At 46.7% G+C, this 23,821-nt stretch overlaps 2 protein-coding genes across 4 annotated transcripts in view; one reads left to right on the forward strand and one right to left on the reverse strand.

Annotated features, from left to right (window-relative positions):
* The window catches only part of CASD1 (CAS1 domain containing 1), a 509,685-nt gene extending 486,635 nt beyond the window's left edge, over nucleotides 1–23,050 (forward strand). For both annotated transcript variants that reach the window (XR_007772766.1, XM_050941706.1), the window contains one exon: nucleotides 22,815–23,050. The gene's annotated coding sequence lies outside the window, so the exon portion shown is untranslated. The remainder of the gene's footprint in view (nucleotides 1–22,814) is intronic.
* The window catches only part of LOC127045558 (serum paraoxonase/arylesterase 2-like), a 152,700-nt gene that overhangs the window by 25,944 nt on the left and 102,935 nt on the right, over nucleotides 1–23,821 (reverse strand). For both annotated transcript variants that reach the window (XM_050941742.1, XM_050941741.1), the window contains one exon: nucleotides 2,178–2,233. In XM_050941742.1, coding sequence (XP_050797699.1) covers nucleotides 2,178–2,233 — 56 coding nt within the window. The remainder of the gene's footprint in view (nucleotides 1–2,177; nucleotides 2,234–23,821) is intronic.

A 23,821-nucleotide genomic window follows, 5' to 3' on the forward strand; every position in this document is an offset into this window, starting at 1 on the left:
CCCTTCCCCACTGTTTTTCTAAACACCCCACCTCACAAACTGCCACAGAATCCACAGTGCTGCTCCAGCACCCTCATTCAGTGCTGGTAATTCCCCTTTATAGCCACCAGCCACTACTGCTCTGCCCAGAGCCAGTTTGAGCACCCCTGTTTCTTGTGATGCTAGCCCCCACAAGGCATCTGCCTTCCCTGTGCTGGTTATCCAAGACAATGCTGCATACTTACTGCTGACTCCCACAGTGCAGATTCCCCACTTGCAATATGCACCCAGCCACACTGTGCTGGTCCTTTCAAAACAAGCACCTCTCACCACAGCTTTCCTGCCTCCCGCTCCCCATTCTCCTCCCACCTCAAGTGACTTCTAAGGGCCTATATCCATCCTGTCTCTACCTCTTTTGGCTCCTAACTCTCAGTCCCATGTTCCCCCACTTTAACATTTCTTCAGGACACAGCATCATTGCTTTTAGAAGCTCAGACGACTGCAGCTTTGTAACACCACTACCGTGCAAAGTAATACAGGGAATCTCTGAACTGATTCAGGCTATCTGGTCAAAACGTTTTCAAAATATGGGCAAACAAAGCTGCAGTGCCACAGTTAAGCACACCTGAGTGGGTAAGGAGACTACCTAGTACAGTTCCTCTAGACAAAATCACAAAAGTTGGTGACACAGATGCTATCACACATATTAGTTGTTTTTCTAATAGCGATAGTAGCTGGAATCACATGAATGAGACTCTCAGCATTCATGTAGCAAAACACAGTTCCTAGTCCTCATGGCTGTGGAGAAAAGATTGAATATGTGAACCCTAAGGGCTCAACAACCAGGAGGTAAGCAAAAAGAATCCAAAAGTTAATTTAAGAAAAAAAAATCATGATTTTTAAGTATCAGAGGGTAGCCGTGTTAGTCTGGATCTGTAAAAGCCGCAAAGAATCCTGTGGCACCTTATAGACTAACAGACGTTTTGGAGCATGAGCTTTCGTGGGTGAATACCCACTTCCTCAGATGCATGTAATGGAAATATCCAGGGGCAGGTATATATATGTGTGCTAGCAAGCAAGCTAGAGATAACGAGGTCAGTTTAATCAGGGAGGATGAGGCCCTGTTCTAGCAGTTGAGGTGTGAAAACCAAGAGAGGAGAAACTGGTTCTGTAATTGGCAAGCCATTCACAGTCTTTGTTCAATCCTGAGCTGATGGTGTCAAATTTGCAGATGAACTGAAGCTCAGCAGTTTCTCTTTGAAGTCTGGTCCTGAAGTTTTTTTGCTGCAGGATGGCCACCTTAAGGTCTGCTATAGTGTGGCCAGGGAGGTTGAAGTGCTCTCCTACAGGTTTTCGTATATTGCCATTCCTAATGTCTGATTTGTGTCCATTTATCCTTTTCTCTACGGAAGATAAATGGACACAAATCAGACATTAGGAATGGCAATATACGAAAACCTGTAGGAGAGCACTTCAACCTCCCTGGCCACACTATAGCAGACCTTAAGGTGGCCATCCTGCAGCAAAAAAACTTCAGGACCAGACTTCAAAGAGAAACTGCTGAGCTTCAGTTCATCTGCAAATTTGACACCATCAGCTCAGGATTGAACAAAGACTGTGAATGGCTTGCCAATTACAGAACCAGTTTCTCCTCTCTTGGTTTTCACACCTCAACTGCTAGAACAGGGCCTCATCCTCCCTGATTAAACTGACCTCGTTATCTCTAGCTTGCTTGCTAGCACACATATATATACCTGCCCCTGGATATTTCCATTACATGCATCTGAGGAAGTGGGTATTCACCCACGAAAGCTCATGCTCCAAAACGTCTGTTAGTCTATAAGGTGCCACAGGATTCTTTGCTGCTTTTACATGATTTTTAAGCCAATCTCCTGATTTGGGGAGGCTGACTCAAATGTTGAACACTTTGGGATGGCAATACATCAACAGCACGTAAAGTTACATGTGCCAATGGTAAAGGTTGTATAACAATAACCACAACAACACTGCAAGGTTAAGAAATGAACTTGCCCAAGTAGGAGGAAATGCAGTTTGAGCTAACTTAAGTCTGCATTATTCCCAGGAAGCAGTGCGCACAGAACATGTTCAGCCTGTAATTTGCAGGTATTACTCCTGTGCATAATAAATTAGTACTCAAGCACCTGCATAGGTGGGGAGGTGGGAGCTCATATACTTACAGAACTAATGAGAGCCAGGCCATTAGGAAGGATGTCAATATCTTCTGCACCTCTTTCTGCAAAGACAGAGAAGTGGTTTATTCACAAACTGTTTACTAGTCAATTCTTAGCTCTCTCTCACATAATTCCACTTTCAAGAGATAGTAAATAGATACTGTTTTTAGCTACTGTGCTACTCGTACCATGTGTCTAAAGAATTAGCAGAAGATTCAGTAGCTATTGAAAATAATAGTGCATGAATTCCAAGTTAGTGTTCAGGTTTACCCCCTCTCTAGGATCTAGACTTGTCTGACAACAACTCAGACATGTGCTTCCTCCACCTACCACTGAATTTTGTGCTTGAAAGCTTGACCTCCAGGTGCCCTTCTGTCCTAGCTACCTAGTCCCCTCTGTCCCTGAACCCTAGTCCACAGTAGAAAACGTATCCATTTCTGACAATAAGATCAGCAGCGGAACCAGCAATGAACACTGTTTAACTGCAAGTGTAGACCATAGATTTTAAGGCCAGAATCATCACAATAATCTAGTCCAACCTCCTACGTAACAGAGCCCACAGAATTTCACCCAGTGGTTCCAATAGCCTAATAACTTGTGGTTGGCTTGGAACATCTCATTAAGACAGACATTCAATCTTGACGTTCAGACTCCAAGTGATGGAGCATCAACCACACTGCAAACTGCTCCAGTGGTTAACTGCCCTCACTGTTAAAAATGTGTCATTTTCAATTTGTACTTTGCCAGCTTCAACTTCCAGTCACTGGATATTAGAATATCTGTGCCTGCTAGAATAACGAATCCTCTGGTGTCAGTGATCTTCTCCCTATGTAAGTAGTTTAAAACCTTGATTAAGTCACTCCTCAGCCTTCTCTTCAATATACTAAAGAAACTGAACTCTTTTAGTATCATTGTAAAGGGTATTTTTCCAGACCACAAATTCGCACAGCTCCTCTCAGGACCCTCTCTCATTTTTCAGGAGACCAGCACAAAACAGATTTCTAAACAAGTTTTTTAAATGAAAACTTAAAGATCCTGCAGAAAGTATTGCCTTCTTAAAGAAGAAAACCTCTGCAGACTCATCAACAGAGCAGACAAGAAACTATACCTAGGGCTTTTCCATTCCTGCTTTGGCACAGCCAACCTGTGATCCTGGCCAAGCCATTTATCCTCTGTGGCTCAGTTCCCCATCTGTGAAAATGGGGATAATGGCATTTGCTTACCTCACAGGAGTGTTGTGAGGTGCTCCAATACTACAGTGGTGGGGGCATATAAGTACCACAGACAGACTGTGCTGGTTTGTGAACAAGTGAATCATGAGCTGTGAGCATTTCATCTCCACTTAAATCAAAGGAGTTTTCCCAAGTTTGGGAACGGAAAATTAAATTACAGGTTTATGAAGCAGATAAACTAGAGAAAATCTACAGACTAAAATGTTCATTACTACCTTAAAGAGATTGCACAACAAATCAAATATTGGCCATTCATTTCTCAACTACCTTCTCGTTAGATAAGAAAGGTTGAGGCTTCCATTCAAATATTTGTTGGATTAGGTCTTGCTAAACAACCTCCCTCATCCGCTGTGCGTGCACAAGAGGGAGAAGTTCTTTTACAGAAGAAATTATTGAACTGTAGATCGATTATCCCACTCCTACAGACCTGTGTCTACTTTGACCTTTTTCCAGAAAGCTTTTCATTGGTGCTATTGCTCTGAACAGTTAGGCGGCATGATAGTTAAGATCCCCACCTACCACTGGTGAAGCTTCACTCGGCGTAAGGAAGTCACCCCACAAGAAAAAGATGAGGAGTGGGAAAGCTGCAGGGGAGGGGGAAGCAGGAAAAGCCTTTAAAAGATGTTTTATTCACTAACTGTTAGCAAGAGAATTGAGGTGTGTGTTTAATTTCCTTGCTGAAGGTGTTTCTCCAGAGTTCGAACTAGAGCTCACTGAAGCTTATTCCCATTTATCTTTCATTGCAGAACTTCATTGTAGGATTTTCCATACTACAAACCCTATCTCTACAAAAAGAACAGGAGGACTTGTGGCACCTTAGAGACTGAAGTGAGCTGTAGCCCACAGAAGCTTATGCTCAAATAAATTTGTTAGTATCTAAGGTGCCACAAGTAGTCCTATTCTTTTTGTAGATACAGACTAACATGGTTGCTACTCTGAAACCTATCTCTACACAGCATGAAAGAATGCCAAGGGTCAGAAACAAACACCAAAACCCTATCACACTCACAGGGAGGGGAAACATGTTTTCAGTTAAATATGGTGAATGAACAGTCGTGAATGCTACATTAGAGGATTGGTCTGCTTTGCCACAGCCAACAAAAGCCACATAATGCTCCATTGTTACGTCATAGCTGTCAATTTGCATTAATAATAGGGGTTTATAGCACTAAGCAGAGTCAATAAGACAGGGAAATCTTTGAAAGTTGCACTAGAACTTCATGATGTTACCCAAGAGGTGTAGAATATATGCACTTTTTAATAGAACTTGTTAATTGATCAAATAATTTTTACTCTGGGTATCTAACCAGCTCTAACTGCAAAGTGAAAGATAGAGGTCCTCAAATTGAACCTATGGCAGGAAAGGACTTTCAGTATTTTTAGTCTTAATCAAGATTAAATAGTTATGATGTCTGTAAGGTCCATGTTTAAGTACATGCTAAATGTCCCAGATAGCCATGACAGATTCATAGATTACAAAGCCAGAAGGGACAATTGTGATAATCTAGTCTGATCCCTGAAGGATAAGGCATTCAGCACATAAAACTCACTCCTTCAGGCCTCACAAAAATTGCAACAGTGCTTTCTTTAAGTCGGGGTCCCCAACGCGGTGCCCATGTAGCCTGGTGTAAATTTAGTGAAGCCTGAGGGCTGCTTTACCTTCAGACAAGAGGATCTGCCTGCACAGAGAAGCTGTAAGATTGGGAGTGCAAAGATTAACTTCAAGTCCCCTTTACAGAACACCCCTGTTAGGTGCTTTCTGCAGCTGGCTGTAGGTGAGGTTCTAATCTAATAAAGACGTGTGGTTTTTCTTTAGTATGTAGAGGAAGGCTTCCTTCTATCAGTAAGTAAAGTCCATTCTTGGTCTAATCATGATGGGTGCATATCTTTGTCATCTATGCCCTTTTCCCCACCCTCCATGCTCTCTACAAACTTTATTTAATGAGTGGTAGAGGATTTTATTTACTTTTTTTGCATTTCACCAACTGAGGCAAGATTTAAGAACACAGCATTTTTAAATTAGGATGTTCTCTACAGCAAAATACAGAATTTCACTGCAAGGGTACAGCAAGGAATACTTTTATAAATCAGGTTACATAAAACAGGAGGAATCTGACAGCTATGAGTATTTCTCACTATAGATCACCAGCATGAGCTGAAAAAACTCGTTACTCTCCTACCCATGCGCTCATGAAAGAGGAAAATGTATTAATACTTTTTCGTAGCTGTTCAGGCAGAGTAATGTTTATATTACATATATAATGGGGTACAGGACTGTAACTGAATTACTTTTCAATGTGGACCCCCATTCTTAATATTTTTAGGACAACATCCTAATGAAATTTTGGCAATCCTACTTATGAGCTTGGGGAATCCTCTACCACTCATTAAATAAAGTTTGTAGAGAGCATGGAGGGTGGGGAAAAGGGCATAGATGACAAAGATATGCACCCATCATGATTAGACCAAGAATGGACTTTACTTACTGATAGAAGGAAGCCTTCTTCTACATACTAAAGGAAAACCACATGTCTTTATTAGATTAGAACCTCACCTACAGCCAGCTGCAGAAAGCACCTAACAGGGGTGTTCTGTAAAGGGGACTTGAAGTTAATCTTTGCACTCCCAATCCTACAGCTTCTCTGTGCAGGCAGATCCTCTTGTCTGAAGGTAAAGCAGCCCTCAGGCTTCTCTAAATTTACACCAGGCTACAACAGCTACCAGGGTCCAAAAATGTCGCTAATGTAACCTAGCTAGACACACCTCTTGCCATGCCCTGTTTTCCCCTGTAACATCAGCTCCAGTGAATAAGAGGCCATGTCAGTTCTGCAGAACAGTATCACACCTACATAAAGGCTAATTAAACTGGCTTTACACTACATCAGCTATACAAAGGAGTTGCCCCAGCCCACTGGATCCAGCCCAATGTGCACACACACATATGTACACATTCACAAATACACACTGGGTGAAGGTCACAATATGTTCTATTCGCACTACTGTTTCTATCCTGCTCTTAACACTGTCACATGCTCCTTACACAACAAGAGGCATAAAAGAGGGGAGAGGGAAGGGAAGAAACACTCCTGTCAGTCAACCCTGTTCTTGTCTACTGTTGGAAATGGGCCACATCCACCCTGATTAAATTGGCCTCGTTAGCACTGACCCCCCTCCACTTGATAAGGCATCTCTCATCTTTTCATGTGCTGTGTATTTGTACCTGCCTACTGTATTTTCCACTGCATGCATCTGATGAAGCAGGATTTGGCCCACAAAAGCTTATGCCCAAATAAATTTGTTAGTCTCTGAAGTGCCACAAGGATGCCTCATTGTTTTTGCTGATACAGACTAACATGGCTACCCCTCTGAAACCTGATGCTCTGTGTGCATGCACCAGGTGGCTTTATTATTTGTGCTGTTGTAGCACATAGAGATCTCAACTTGGCATTGCCCACATTTTCGCCATAAAGCTTTGCATGTGTCTCTACAGATTGGGCACTTGATCCTTCTCAACCAGTATTACATGGCACTATACTTCGGTGAAGTATCGCTTTGCTTTTTCCTTTTGCAGGGTCTGGACACAGACAGCATTTGTGGTTAGGGCAGTCTGCTACCATTATACCTTAGTCACCATTACTGCCTGCTGTTCATGATTCACAGTTAGGATCATTAAGCAACTATACCTATTAAGAGTAGTAATGATACAAGCAGGATACCTTCCCTCCCAGGGAAAACTAAACCACCCTAGAATTCCCTCTCTGGTGCAGCTCTAACCACTGTTAAATCCTCAGACACACACTCATGGAAGAACCAGTCCGCTGTACTCAGGCACACCTATTCCCTCCTGAGGTGAACACAACTCTATCTCCTCTTCTCACTGCAAACCTGGGAGCAGTTCACCACACGCCATGCTTTAGCTTCACTGTGAGAAATTCTGAGTAGTGTATAATCTAACTCTCATAGAATACATTATAAGACAATGTTGAGGAGGCATTGTCCTGTTCCTGACGTACAGGATAAAATCAGACTCAACGCCCAACAACTGTATGAGCACAAAACACACAGACACTGATACTGGATGTTTGAGAATATAAAACTTGTTTTATTCTTTTATTATAGTATTAAAGCATTTAAAAAAAAAAAAAAGCTCTTCTATCTGCAGTCAACAGCAAAACATATACTCCAAATGTCTGAATGCAATATTACAAGTAAACTTTTGTTAAGAATAGGTCAAAGTGTAGTTTGATGTCAGAGCTTACACGAAGTCACAATTTTTTGTTCCAGTTAGTTTTATTCATGCAACCTGCCCCTTAAAACACAGCAATGCCTGCTTGAATAAAGTTCTTGGAAACAGCCATAGCTTTTTTGGGTTTCTCTCATAGATCACCTTGTTGTGGCAGCTTTTGTAACAGTCACATGTATGTGGCACTTGAATACAGGAAAATCATCGATCCCATGGCTTCCCAGAAAAGCTGGTTGTCCAGCTTCTGGGTTAACAATACAAAAGCTGCTGAATTGGCAGGATTCCATATTTTGCGATAAGAACTCCATTTGGGTCATGGGACTAGGTTGCTTTTGCATTTACAACCTGCTGCAATTGATGCAGCTCTCTTGTTTTGCAGTCTCTGCTGAGCTATTCTTCATGATCTCATTCACACTTTGAATCTTCAATAGGATTTCAGGTGGTTAAACAAACACCATAGGTATGCTACATTAATTGAGATGTCCAACTTTTCACCTGTATGTGACACATTCTGTTGCAGTTCTCTGTGTTAATTAGTTACACTGCACTCTAGGGTTGCCAGGTGTCCAGTTTTAAACTGGAATGCCCGGTCAAAAATGGACCCAGGTCACTCTGGTCAGCACCGCTGGCCAGGCCATTCAAAGTCCGGTCAGTGGCACAAGCAGCGCTAAGGCAGGCTCCCTGCCTGCCATAGCTCTGCATAGCTCCTGGAAACAGAGGCATGTCCCCTCTCCAGCTCCTAGACTTAGGCCTGGTCCACACTACAGCGTTAAATCGATTTAAACAGCGTTAAATCGATGTAACGCTGTACCCGTCCACACTACAAGGCACTTTAAATCGATTTTAAGGGCTCTTAAAATCGATTTCTGTACTCCTCCCCAACGAGAGGAGTAACCCTAAAATCAATATTACTATATCGATTTAGTTAGTGTGGATGGAAATCGAAGTTATTGGTCTCATTCTTTTACTGAGCTACCCAGAGTGCACCGCTCCGGAAATCGATGGTAGCCTAGGACCATGGACGCACACCACCAAATTAATGTGCCCTAGTGTGGACGCGTAAAATCGATTTTATAAAACCAGTTTTATAAAACCGGTTTTAATAATTTCAATTTTATGCTGTAGTGTAGACGTGGCCTTAGGCATCCAAGGGGCTCCGCATGCTGCCCCCATCCCAAGCATAGCTCCACAGTTCCCACTGACCAGAAACTGCGGCCAATGGAAGCTGTGGGGGGCGGTGCCTGCAGAGGGGACGGCGCATAGGGCTGCCTGGCCACGCCTCCACATAGGAGCCGGAGGTGGGACATGCTGCTGCTTTCGGGAGCCAAATGACATAAGTGCTGTCCAGAGCCTGCATCCCTCACCCCCTCCTGTACCCCCAACTCCCTACTCCAGCCCTGCTCGCCCTCCCACCCTCCAAACCCCTCGGTCCCAGCCTGGAGCACTCTCCTACACCCCAAGCCCCTCATCCCCAGCCCCACTAGAGAGCCCGCATCGCCAGTCAGAGCTCTCACACTCCCCCTCATCCACAGCCCCTGCCCCAGCCCAGAGTTCCCTTCCGCACTCCAAATCCCTCATCCCTAGCCCTACTCCAGAGCCCACCCCAACAGCCAGAGCCCACCCCTCACCCACCCCAGCGAAAATGAGTGCGTGAGGGTGGGGAGAGAGAGCAACACGGGGACGGGGGATGGAATGAGCAGTGGGAAGGGCCTCAGAGAAGGAGCAAGGCAGGGGTGGAGTGGGGCCTCAGAGGAGGAGGGCAGGGGGTGGGTGTTCAGTTTTGTGCGAGTAGAAAGTTGGCAACCCTATTGGGGCTCTGTGCAGATTCAGGGGTCTGGTCATACAGAACTCATCCCAGGGTTGGGATCTGTAAAGTAATCTCTACAGGAATCACACTGCAGACTGTGCAGCAATTACTTTGCCTGATGCTGAAATACAGCCACCTCTGGCTTGGAAGAAATGTGGTAATTGCTTAGCAGCCCATAGCAGCATTACACAATCATTTAGGACAGGGAACTGGAGACTAGCATACTAACTGAAACTGCAGGCAAAAATTTAAAGAAACAGAAAGCAATTGCCCAGTGATACATAATCGAATGGGTTCCTATTTCCGATTCATGTAGTCTTTCCATGCCTTTATACACAATATTTTATTCTGTTCCATATACTTTCTATGTGGGGAATGTGTCTACTAAAATCATTCAATTTCCTCCCTTTTGTTTGCCTAGGACCACCTCAAAGCCACTGACATTACAGCACGCTTACTCATTACCACGTTTATTGAATAATTTAAATCATCAATTATCTTTTTTTTTAAATCATTCTAAATGCACCACAATGTGAAAATGACTCACGGATGCTAAGTGTTTGTCCTGCAGCATGGAACAACTTTCCTGGGAGGCTCAAGAGTCCAGCAGGAGGGATGTCGGTTTTGGAGTACAGCCAACTGAGGAAGTTTTCTACACTATGAATATTTACCAACAAAACTTGCCTCCTGTTGGCACAACCTTGCATGCATCTACACTCAAACTGGAGTACTGACAATACCCAAACTTCCCTGAGTGATAAAAGTCTCTCCTGGTATTCTTCTACTGGGACAATGTCTGTGTGGATGCTATATTATGTGTATCAGCACAAACATTCCTCCAGAAACAAGCCTACAATGCCACTGTCTCCACAACAGTGAGAGATCTGGTGGAATTTTGAACTCTGCTGCCGAGGCAGCAAAAAAATATGGTTCTGTCTCCCAGACCTGTCTCTACTACGCAGACCTAGATGCTATCCTGAGCCGGGATCCCACCTGTGAGTGACAGCAGACACCTCATGACACTCAGAATAAGGCACCCTAGATTTGCACAGTGAGGAAGAGCTTGTTGAGGATGGGGCCATGGAGGATTCAGAACCAACAGACAAACAGGACCTCTTCAAGACCAAGCTGAACCCAGAGAAAACCCACTGAGGAAAGGGACAGGGACTCTAACTGATGTGATTTACTGCCCTTATTAATGCACTTATTTCCTCCATAGCTTGAGAAATGTTGTCCCCGTTTCCTTCCCTGCCCTCCCCTTCCCAAAATGGCAGCTGACTGCACATGGTCAGGGAGCAAAGGAATTCTGTTTTAAAGTAGCCTGTTTATTTTAAGAGCATGCAATGTCAGTACAACAGAAAAAAAAATCAATAGAATGAAAACAGGATGTATACTCTTGTAAATACCTTAGGTGCATTCAAAGCACATTCCTCTGCAGGCAAAATAATTCAAATACAATTACAAAATGCAACTAATATTCAATGCATTCAGAACAAAAAAAGAAATACTTCCAGTGATTGAAAGTTACATGAACCAACACTTGAAAATTCAAATTAAACACACTGAGCTTCAAAAGAATGCTTGCAAGCAAGCCAGAATCTGGGCATTCAAACTACATGATTTGGCAGAAAAAAAAACAACCCACTAACAATATGTGAGTCCAAAACAAATTATTTGCTATGGTCAGATTCAGGAAAGAGATAGAACAATTTGTGGCTGGTTTAGGGGGCTTGTCTTGGACAGGCTCACAAAGCCAGCCAGTAGTCATGACCTGCCTTTACTTGCAGTGATGCAAGTTTGTCTTGACCCAGACATCTTTCCTGTTCTCTGGCACAATTTCACTGAAATTTTCAAGCACAAAGTGTTTGAGCTTTGCTCACACATTTCTAGCCAGAGTAGCCTTTTTGCTTCTGCCATGGTAGGACACTCCGCAACGAGCTCTGGGAGGACATGGGGCTGGTGGTATATGGGCCCAAGTACCCATGAGCCATCTCAAGTGGCTGCCTTTTCTGGGCCTTTGGAACCTGTATAAGGGTACGTCTACACTACAGGATAATTTTGAATTAACTTAAACCGGTTTTATTAAACGGATATTATAAAGTCAATTGCACGCGTCCACATTAGGCACATTAATTTGGCGGTGTGCGTCCATGGTCCGAGGCTAGCATCGATTTCCGGAGCGTTGCATTGTGGGTAGCTATCACTATAACTATCCGGCCAATAACTTCAATTTGCGGCCACACTAACCCTAAATCGATATGTTAATATCGATTTTAGCGTTACTCCTCTCGGGGAGGAGTACAGAAATTGATTTTAAGAGCCCTTTAAATCGATTTAAAGTGCATTGTAGTGTGGACGGGTACAGCGTTAAATCGGTTTAACAGCGTAGTGTGGACCAGGCATAAGCGATATATTTGCCACAACCCTACTTCCTGTAATAAGTTTAGCAGTGTTTACTATACTATCCCAAAAGTTACTTGGGCCACCAGTTCCTAACAGCCAGTGGGATTGAAAGGTGCCCTCATATACTCACCATACTGTGTGCTGTTTCCATGACCCTGAATAGGGTTGCCAGGTGTCTGGAACGCCCGGTAGAAAAGGGACCCTGGCAGCTCCAGTCAGCACCACCAACCAGGCCGTTAAAAGTCCAGTTGGCAGTGTAGCGAGGTCCCAGGGCTAAGGCAGGCTCCCTACCTGCACTGGCTCCATGTTGCTCCCGGAAGTGGCCACCAGGTCCTGTGGCCCCTAGGTGCTGGGGTGGCCAGGCATTGCGAGACTCCACATGCTGCCCCCACCCCAGTGCTGGCTCTGCAGCTCCCATTGGCCGGGAACTGCGATCAATGGGAGCTGTGGGGGGGCAGCGTCTGTGGGCACACAGGCAGTGCGCACCACACAGAGCCACCTGGCCACCCTTGCAGCTAGAGGCCTCAGGGACCTGGTGGCCACTTCTTCGGAGCTGCAATAAGCACCGCTGGGCCCCGCACCCCAAGCCCCTTCTCCGAGCCCCCTCCTGCATGCCAAACCCCTCATCCCCAGCCCCACCCTCAGACAGAGCCTCTACCCCCTCTCACACCACCCTAACTCCCAGCCCCTCCCACAGCCCAACCCCCTCATCCCCAGTCCCACCCTAGAGCCCACACTCCCAGCAGGAGCCCACACCCCCTCCCGCACCACAACCTCCTGCACCAGCCTGGTGAAAGTGAGTGAGGGTGGAGAAGAGCAAGCAACGGGGTGGGGGGGGGATAGAGCAAGCAGGAGTGGGGCTTCAGAGAGGGGGTGGGGCATGGGTGGGGCCAAGGTGTTTGGTTTTGTGTGATTAGAAAGTTGACATTCCTATTGCACTTCTGTCACTATCTACAAATGACATTCACATGCAAGACCTCAGAGTAATTCCCAACAAGAGTTGCTATGCATCATTCCCACTATATGAGATCACAGTTTTTAGGAGCCATCACTGGGGCATACACGGAGATAGCGCTGCACCAATCAAATCATTGTGCTGTTCTACAGAATAAGCAGACCCCATCAATAAGTCCAGCCTTTGCATACACCTGCAATCACCACTACACTGAAAGACCCGTGAAGAGATCCACTCAAATATACATTGCAATTAGAGTGTGACACCACCCGCAAACCATATTTCAAGTGCATATTCAATTTCATAGCTACAGTAAAGACTAGTTGTGGAAAACTAACCTAAAGCATCCGTCTTACTATGATCTCAATGTGAAATACAAGATTAAATTATAAAAACCAATGGAGGAAGTTAATTAGCAGACAATACTTAAAATGCATTTACATAGCCAAGGTAGGTTTGATATCACCATAAACAAGCAATTATAAAACCCACCCAAAAATCCCATGGATGGCATTATGCAGCAGCTAGATAAACCACAAAACTAATTCTGCAAATCATGGGACACCATACATATATGTTTAATTTAATAATTGGAGATATCCCATCTCCTAAAACTGGAAGGGACCTTGAAAAGTCATTGAGTCCAGCTCCCTCCCTTCACTAGCAGGACCAAGTACTGATTTTTGCCCCAGATCCCTAAGTGGCCCCCTCAAGGATTGAACTCATAACCCTAGGTTTAGCAGGCCAATGCGCAAACCACTGAGCTATCCCTCCCCCCAGAGGTTGGCAACCTATGGCACATGTGCTAAACACAGCACGCAAGCCAATTTTGAGTGGCACACTGCCACGGTCCTGGCCCCCAGCCCCGTCCCCGCCCACCGCTCTCCCCTACGGGGGCAGAAGACAGAAGCTTGGTCCTGCGGCAGCCAAGCTTTCCCCCTCCCCTGCTTCTTCCCCCAGCATGGTGCTGTCCTGCCCCTCCCCCTCTCCTTCTCTGTGCCAATCAGCTGATTGCCCTTGCAAGGGGGGAGGGGGAAGAGTGGCAGCATGCATGAGCTCCGTAGAGGACGCAGAGAGAGGTAGGGATCGGGCACTGGGGAAGGGGTTGGAACAGGGCATATCCCTTCCAGCCCCCTGCCATGGGCCACTCAGGGCAGGGAGCACCCACACGAGCCAAGTACAGCAGCTCTCTGCCCTGACCCCACACACACACTCAGCATTCTGCCTTGCACCCCCCACACCCCCCAGCCCTCTGCCCTGACCCTTGAATGCCCCCCACAACCTTCTGCCCTGCACCCCTACACCTCCCAGCCTCTTCCCTGACCCCTGAACCCCCCCACACACAGCCTTCTGCCCTGCACCCCCCACACCACCAAGCCCTCTGCCCTAACTCCTGAACCCCCCACACACACCCAGCCTTCTGCCCCACACCCCCACTGTCCTCTGCCCTGACCCCTGAACCTCCACACACACGCAGCCAGCTGCCCTACACCCCCCACACCCTCACTGCCCTGACCCCCCTACACTCCCACTGCCCTCTGCCCTGATCCCTGAATCCCCCACACATTCCGAGTCTTCTGCCCTACACCCCCCACACCCCACAGCCCTCTGCCCTGAACCCCCCCCACACCCAGCCTTCTGCCCTGAACCCCCCTACACACCCCCATCTCTCTGCCCTGACCCCTGAACCCCCCCCAGGTCTGGGGTCCCAGCCGCAGGCCCCACTCAGCCTGCTGCCGCCTAGGTGAACAGAACCCCAGGCTGGCAGCGAGTTGAGCAGGTTGGCGGTGTAAGATCAGCATTTTAATTTAATTGTAAATGAAGCTTCTTAAACATTTTGAAAACCTTTTTTACTTTACATACAACAATAGTTTAGTTATATAATATAGACTTATAGAAAGAGACCTTCTAAAAACAAAATGCATTACCGGCACGCAAAACTTTAAATTAGAGTGAATAAATGAAGACTCGGCACACCACTTATGAAAGGTTGCCGACCCCTGGTGTACAGTCATCATGAGTCTTCCATTTAGTCCTCTGACCATTGCCTGCCAATTCAAGATGTGAAGAAAAAGAAATGCAAGCATCAAGCCAAAAGATGGATTAATGCTAGACAGACATTTGATGATGTTATCTTCACAGATAAGACAATTGTGGAGATAGAGACATACAGCAAGATGTGTCTCTCTCACTTAGGACTTCACTATCTCAAGCCATGATTAAAGCATACACGGAAGCTTTGTTTCGGAAGCAATAAGTAGACAGTGTCAGTCCTAAACTCATATTTAAAAGCCACAGTAAATACAAGCAGACAGACCCAGAACGGAGAAAATGTGAGTGCAGTCTACTACTGTAATTAAAGTCGGTCTGGAATTTTTCAACTAAATGTTTCATCAGACAATGCCAGTTCCTCAAAACCAAAACTGTTCACTGACTCCTTATGCTAAATAATCTGTTCCATCTTGTATATAGCTGCCACACTCTGAGCTGAAGAAGACCTGAAGAAGAGCTCTGCATAAGCTCGAAAGCTTGTCTCTCTCATCAATAGAAATAAAAGCTATTACTTCACCCGTCTTGTCTCTCAGAGGAAACAGCCTATTTCAGCAATTTCTTTTACTTGAAAAAAAGAATTTTGAAGTTGCCAGTTTCATTTCAAAACGAACAGTTCAATTTTCCCAGTCTGAGATTACTTTCAGTTTCAAAATTTTAGCTAATTATAGTAAGAAAAAAAAATAAAATGGTCAGAATCAGAACAAAACATTACAGTTGACCAGAACTAACTTTTTTTCTCCACCAGCTTGCGAAATTTTGTTGAGATTTTGACAATCCATCCCAATATTTCAGGGCTGGGGGAAAATTTTGAAATTTCAAACATTTTTGTGGGATAGGAAAATCATTTGCTGCCCAGCATGAACTATAATCTCAACATGAGATTTGATAGGCACTGGGGTGATGTTGGAGGGTGCAATCCTGGATGGGGGAGCAAGGGGCTGTCCGGAGTTAAATTTATATATTTGTTTTTAATGCTGTTTTAGGCCATTGGAAGTTTGTCAGAGCTTGTATGCTGGTGCATCTTTTACATTGTTAAATCTAAATAAATTGATAAAATAAACTTAATTACTGTATTTGTCACTGTCATATTAAGAACAGTCCAAGGGCAGAGGGTAAGGGAAACCCAGATACCTAGCAGTGAGTTTGAGCTGCCCTGACCAGCCCAGTGTAACCCAACTCACTATTGTTATAGTCTGGATCTAAAAGCGGTCATTCAATACGTCACTGGACGTATTGAATGACCGCTTTCTGTCCTTGCTTCTATCTCTCAAAGTTCAGTGCCCTTGTTTCAGGAGGCAGGAACTTTGAAGCAGGGCCAGCTTTAGGCCGATTCGCCCGATACCCAGGAATCGGGCCCCATGCCTAAGAGGGCCCCATGCCTTAGACATTTTTTTTTTTTTTTAAAACTTACCCTGGGTCCCTGGCTGCGATCTGCTCAGGGGTCTTCCGTGGTCCCACTCCCTTGAGCGAAGCGCAGGCGGGAGCGCGGCAAGCCCCGCGGCCCCGGCTGGAGCCCCGGCTAGAGCGCGGCAAGCCCCACGGCCCAGGCTGGAGCCCCGGCCGGAGTGCGGCAAGCCCCGCGGCCCTGGTCTCCCTGCTGGAGCTCCGGGCCTTTAAATAGCCTCCAGAGCCCTGGGGTAGTGAGGGGCTCTGCGGGCTATTTAAAGAGTCAGGGCTCCAGCTGCCTGCCTCTGCCAACCTGGTCCTTTAAATAGCCGCCAGAACCCTGCCACCCCCATACATTCCCCAGGGCTCCCACGGCTCTTTAAAAAGTCCAGGACAGGGTAGAAGCTGGGGAGCCCCGGGTCCTTTAAATAGCCCCCAAAGCCCTTGTCATAAACAGATAGCTAAGGGTTAATGTCTCTTTCACCTGAAGCACCTGACCAGAGGACCAATCAGGAAACTGGATTTTTTCAACTTTGGGTGGAGGGAATTGTGTGTCTGAGTCTTTGTTTTCTGCCTGCCTGCTTTCTCTGAGCTTTGGAGAAGTAGTTCTACTTTCTAATCTTCTGTTTCTAAGTGTAAGGACAAAGAGATCAGATAGTAAGTTATATGGTTTCTTTTCTTTGGTATTTGCATGAATATAAGTGCTGAAGTGCTTAGATTTGTATTCTTTTTGAATAAGGCTGTTTATTCAATATTCTTTTAAGCAATTGACCCTGTGTTGTATCATCTTAATACAGAGAGAACATTTGTATGTATTTTTCCTTTTTTTTTTATATAAAGCTTTCTTTTAAGACCTGTTGGAGTTTTTCTTTACTTCAGGGAAATTGAGTCTGTACTCACCAGGGAATTGGTGGGAGGAAGAAATCAAGGGGAGATCTGTGTGTTGGATTGCTAGCCTGATTTTGCATTCCCTCTGGGGGAATAGGAAAGTACTTTTTGTTTCCAGGATTGGGAACAGAGAGGGAGATTCACTCTGTTTGGATTCACAGAGCTTGTGTCTGTGTACCTTTCCAGGAGCACCTGGAGGGGGGAAGGGAAAAAGGATTATTTCCCTTTGTTGTGAGACTCAAGGGATTTGGGTCTTGGGGTCCCCAGGGAAGGTTTTTCAGAGGGACCAGAGTGCCCCAAAACACTCTAATTTTTTGGGTGGTGGCAGCAGGTACCAGGTCCAAGCTGGTAACTAAGCTTGGAGGTTTTCATACTAACCCCCATATTTTGGACGCTAAGGTCCAAAACTGGGACTAAGGTTATGATATGGTGTGCAGCTGGTGGGATATAGACAGAATCCAGAAGCAATATTATATTTTTCTCTTCTCTGCTAAGGGCTTTTTAGCAGAGAGAAACAGTTGGTTTTAAAAGAGAACCAGAGAGAATTTTTTTTTCTGCTCTCTCTGGCAGTTTGTGGCTTGCATGTTAAGCGAGAAGCCATTAAGAGACTGTTGAGGGTCTTTTGTCATGCAATAGCCCTCCCATTAGGAGGCAAGTACCAGCACTTATATGCATGCAAATAAAGTGGTTTTTCTGGTTTCCCTTCATTGAACATTAGCTAGAGAGAGAAAAGGAAAATTAGCTAAAGGCACTGTTGCTAGGCAGACTTCAGGAGGCAACAGAGAACCTGCAGTTCAGAAGATAAACACCGGAGGGCACCCCAACACAAGAAAACAGGACTCATGACTTCTAAGGCAAAAATTGAGGCCGAAGAACAAATCAAAGAAGCTGAACACAGGCGACAACTGGAAATAAAACAAAAAGAGATGGAGATGAAAGAAAGAGAAGAACAGATCAAAGAGGCAGCCTACCAAAGAGAACAGGCAGCCTACCAAAGAGAACAAGCAGCCCAAGAGGCAGCACACAAAAGAAAACTAGAAGAAGAAGAGGTGGCCTACCGAAGGAAACAAGCAGAAGAAGAGTTGGCCCACAGAAGGAAGCAAGAAGAAGAAGAGGCGGCCCACCGCCGAGACATGGAAAAACACCAAAAAGAAATGGAAAAACAACAAAAAGAAATGGAAAAACAACAAAAAGAGAATGAAGAGAAGGAAAAACAGAGAAAACATGAACTGGACTTGGCAAAAGCTGGGCTGCCTGTGCCAGCCAACCCTAACAACCCGGCGCCAAATATTGCTCCATAGCACAGGAAATTTCCCACCTACAAGGCAGGTGATGACACCGAGGCCTTCTTGGAAAATTTTGAAAGAGCCTGTCTTGGGTACAACATCCCCGAAGACCAGTACATGGTAGAATTGAGGTCACAGCTCAGTGGACCTTTAGCAGAGGTGGCAGCTGAAATGCCTAAGCTGCAAATGAATGACTATAAACTTTTTCAAACCAAGGCCAGATACCGAATGGGGATAACCCCAGATCATGCCCGTCGGCGCTTCAGAACCCAAAAGTGGAAACCAGAGGTGTCATTTCCCAAACACGCCTACTACATTGCAAAAAACTATGAGGCCTGGATAACAGGAAACAACATTCAAACCTTGGAAGAACTGAACCTCCTCATACAAATGGAGCAGTTCTTGGATGGTGTTCCTGAAGACATCACACGGTACATACAAGATGGAAATCCCAAAGATATCGCTGAGGCGGGGGAGATTGGAGCCAAATGGATGGAACTGGCAGAAAGCAAGAAAGCTACTGTCAAGGGGAACGATTACCCCAGGGGGCACACAGACCATAAACCCTACAACCGAGGACAGCCAAAGACCCCACATACCACCCAAGTAAAGCCACAGATACCCTACCCTTCAACCTCACCAGTCTCCAGTAACTCACCTCGGCCCAGTGACCCATCAAATGGAAGATGCTTTAAGTGTAATGAACTGGGACATATCAAGGCCAACTGTCCCAAGAACACCATGCGAGTGCAATTCATTACACCACCATCACACCAAAGATCCCCAGGCCCGGATGCCTCTCAAATACCCTTGGAGCGAAAGGAAAATTTGAGGGTGGGCGGAAAGAAGGTTACTGCGTGGAGAGACACGGGGGCACAAGTGTCAGCTATCCACCAATCCTTCGTTGACCCCAAATTCATCAACCCAAAGGCCAAAGTTACAATTTACCCCTTCATGTCACAAGCTGTAGACTTGCCCACAGCTCAACTGCCTGTCCAGTACAAAGGCTGGTCAGGAATGTGGACTTTTGCAGTCTATGACAATTATCCTATCCCCATGCTACTGGGGGAAGACTTGGCCAACCAGGTGAGGCGGGCCAAGAGAGTGGGAATGGTTACACGTAGCCAAACCAGGCAAGCTTCCAGACCCATTCCTGTTCCTGAGCCGTCCACAGAGGCCCCGTCTGTGTTACCAGAGACCCAGACAGAGGTAGTGGACCCGGATTCCATGCCAACCACTGAAACAGCCACAGCACCTCCAGTCCCAGGCCCGGAACTGGAACAGCAACCAGCACCGGCGATTGCAACCCCATCTTCAAACTCAACGCCAGTGGGCGCCAGCGAGCCACAACTGGCAGAAGCAACAGACAGCCATACCCAAAAGGCTCAGCCAGAGCCTGAAATACCCTCAGGTGCACCAGCGGAGAGCGGTTCACCAGCAATGGAAACAACCCCATCACCTACATCGCTTCCAGAGGGACCAAGCCCAAGTCCACAGTCTGAGGAAGAACTGGTGACCCCAGCCTCAAGGGAACAGTTCCAGACTGAGCAGGAAGCAGATGACAGCCTTCAGAAAGCTTGGGCGGCGGCACGGAGCACCCCACCGCCTCTCAGCTCTTCTAATCGATCCCGGTTTGTTATAGACCAAGGACTTTTATACAAGGAAATTCTTTCTGGTGGACACCGGGAAGAATGGCAGCCGCAAAAACAGTTGGTGGTTCCAACTAAGTACCGGGGGAAGCTCTTAAGCTTAGCCCATGATCATCCCAGTGGCCATGCTGGGGTGAACAGAACCAAGGACCGGTTGGGGAAGTCCTTCCACTGGGAGGGGATGGGCAAGGACGTTGCCAAGTATGTCCGGTCTTGTGAGGTATGCCAAAGAGTGGGAAAGCCCCAAGACCAGGTCAAGGCCCTTCTCCAGCCACTCCCCATAATTGAGGTCCCATTTCAGCGAGTAGCTGTGGATATTCTGGGCCCTTTCCCAAAAAAGACGCCCAGAGGAAAGCAGTACGTACTGACTTTAGTGGACTTTGCTACCCGATGGCCAGAAGCAGTAGCTCTAGGCAACACCAGGGCTAACACTGTGTGCCTGGCCCTAACAGACATCTTTGCCAGGGTAGGTTGGCCCTCTGACATCCTTACAGATTCAGGGTCTAATTTCCTGGCAGGGACCATGGAAAAACTGTGGGAAACTCATGGGGTGAATCACTTGGTTGCCACCCCGTACCACCATCAAACCAATGGCCTGGTGGAAAGGTTCAATGGAACTTTGGGGGCCATGATACGAAAATTCATCAACGAATTCTCCAATAATTGGGACCTAGTGTTGCAGCAGTTGCTGTTTGCCTACAGGGCTGTACCACATCCCAGTTTAGGGTTTTCACCATTTGAACTTGTGTATGGTCACGAGGTTAAGGGGCCATTACAGTTGGTGAAGCAGCAATGGGAGGGGTTTACGCCTTCTCCAGGAACTAACATTCTGGACTTTGTAAGCAACCTACAAAGCACCCTCCGACACTCTTTAGCCCTTGCTAGAGAGAACCTAAAGGATGCTCAAGAAGAGCAAAAGGCCTGGTATGACAGACATGCCAGAGATCGGTCCTTCAAGGTAGGAGACCAGGTTATGGTCTTGAAGGCGCAACAGGCCCATAATATGGAAGCATCATGGGAAGGGCCCTTCACGGTCCAAGAGCGCCTGGGAGCTGTAAACTACCTCATAGCATTTCCCAATTCCTCACTAAAGCCTAAAGTGTACCATGTTAATTCTCTCAAGCCTTTCTATTCCAGAGACTTACAGGTTTGTCAGTTTACAGTCCAGGGAGATGATGCTGAGTGGCCTGACGGTGTCTACTACGACGGAAAAAAAAGACGGTGGCGTGGAAGAGGTGAACCTCTCAACCACCCTGGAACGTCTGCAGCGGCAACAAATCAAGGAGCTGTGCACTAGCTTCGCCCCATTGTTCTCAGCCACGCCAGGACGGACTGAACGGGCATACCACTCCATTGATACAGGTAATGCTCACCCAATCAGAACCCCACCCTACCAAGTGTCTCCTCATGCCCAAGCTGCTATAGAACGGGAGATCCAGAACATGCTACAGATGGGTATAATCCGCTCATCTACCAGTGCATGGGCATCTCCAGTGGTTCTGGTACCCAAACCAGATGGGGAAATACGCTTTTGCGTGGACTACCGTAAGCTAAATGCTGTAACTCGTCCGGACAACTATCCAATGCCACGTACCGATGAGCTATTGGAAAAGTTGGGACGTGCCCAGTTCATCTCTACAATAGACTTAACCAAGGGGTACTGGCAAGTACCGCTAGATGAACCTGCCAAGGAGAGGTCAGCATTCGTCACCCATGCGGGGGTGTATGAATTCAATGTCCTTCCTTTCGGCCTTCGAAATGCACCCGCCACCTTCCAGAGGCTGGTAGATGGTCTACTAGCTGGACTGGGAGAATTTGCAGTTGCCTACCTCGATGATGTGGCCATTTTTTCAGACTCCTGGCCCGAACACCTACTACACCTGGAAAAGGTCTTTGAGCGCATCAGGCAGGCAGGACTAACTGTTAAGGCCAAAAAGTGTCAAATAGGCCAAAACAGAGTGACTTACCTGGGGCACCAGGTGGGTCGAGGAACCATAAACCCCCTACAGGCCAAGGTGGATACTATCCAAAAGTGGCCTGTCCCACGGTCCAAGAAGCAGGTCCAATCCTTCTTAGGCTTGGCCGGATACTACAGGCGATTTGTACCACACTACAGCCAAATCGCTGCCCCACTGACCGACCTGACCAAAAAGACCCAGCCAAATGCAGTTAAGTGGACTGATGAGTGTCAAAAGGCCTTTACCCAACTTAAGGCAACGCTCATGTCTGACCCTGTGCTCAGGGCCCCGGACTTTGACAAGCCATTCCTAGTAACCACGGATGCATCTGAGCGTGGTATAGGAGCAGTGCTCATGCAGGAAGCAACAGATCACAACTTCCATCCTGTCGTGTTTCTCAGCAAGAAACTGTCTGAGAGGGAAAGTCACTGGTCAGTCAGTGAAAAGGAATGCTATGCCATTGTGTACGCCCTGGAAAAGCTACGCCCATATGTTTGGGGACGGCGGTTCCAACTACAAACTGACCATGCTGCACTAAAGTGGCTTCATACTGCCAAGGGGAACAACAAGAAACTTCTTCGTTGGAGTTTAGCTCTCCAAGATTTTGATTTTGAAATTCAACACATCACAGGAGCTTCTAATAAAGTTGCTGATGCACTCTCCCGTGAGAGTTTCCCAGAATTCAGTAGTTAAAAAGTGTTCTTAAAATGTAGAAGTCTGTTAGTTATATACTTAGGAGTATATGTAAAGGTGTATGTGTTGTATTAATCTGTTTATTTTCAAGTTCTAGAAGGAAATCGCCGCCAGTGAGCTTCCCCACTGTCTGCAATTTGGGGGGCGTGTCATAAACAGATAGCTAAGGGTTAATGTCTCTTTCACCTGAAGCACCTGACCAGAGGACCAATCAGGAAACCGGATTTTTTCAACTTTGGGTGGAGGGAATTGTGTGTCTGAGTCTTTGTTTTCTGCCTGCCTGCTTTCTCTGAGCTTTGGAGAAGTAGTTCTACTTTCTAATCTTCTGTTTCTAAGTGTAAGGACAAAGAGATCAGATAGTAAGGGCTTGTCTACATCAGAAAGTTGCAGCGCTGGTGAGGGAGTTACAGCGCTGCAACTTAGGAGGTGTACACATCTGCAGGGCACCACCAGCGCTGCAACTCCCTGTTTGCAGCGCTGGCCGTACTCCCGTTTTGTCTCGGGTGTAGAGGATCCAGCGCTGGTGATCCAGCGCTGGTAATCAAGTATAGTCACTTATCAGCGCTTTTCTTGACCTCCGTGGAATAAGCAGGTATCCCAGCATACCTGAGGAAGCCTCTGGTAATCAAGCTGGTCTCCTTCCCCGGCTTGCTCTCGCGTTCCCCGAACCCCGAGCAAGCAGGTCTCCTTCCCTGAGGTTTGCTGGGTGGTTCCGGGAAGGCGAGAGCAAACCGGGGAAGGAGACCAGCTTCGCCGCGGTTTGCTCTCGCGTTCCGCGAACCACCCTGCAAACCGCAGGGAAGGAGACCTGCTTGTTCGGGGAACGCGAGAGCAAACCGCGGCGAAGCTGGTCTCCTTCCCCGGTTTGCTCTCGCGTTCGCCGAACCCCCGAGCAAGCAGGTCTCCTTCCCTGCGGTTTGCAGGGTGGTTCGCGGAACGCGAGAGCAAACCGCGGCGAAGCTGGTCTCCTTCCCCGGTTTGCTCTCGCCTTCCCCAAAACCCCTTGAAGCCGCCCAACAGCGCTGCAGTGTGGCCACATCTAACACCACTTGCAGCGCTGGTTGCTGTAATTGTGGCCACTCTGCAGCGCTGGCCCTA

The sequence above is a fragment of the Gopherus flavomarginatus genome, chromosome 2 (genome assembly GCF_025201925.1).
Source record: "Gopherus flavomarginatus isolate rGopFla2 chromosome 2, rGopFla2.mat.asm, whole genome shotgun sequence".
NCBI lineage: Eukaryota > Metazoa > Chordata > Testudines > Testudinidae > Gopherus > Gopherus flavomarginatus.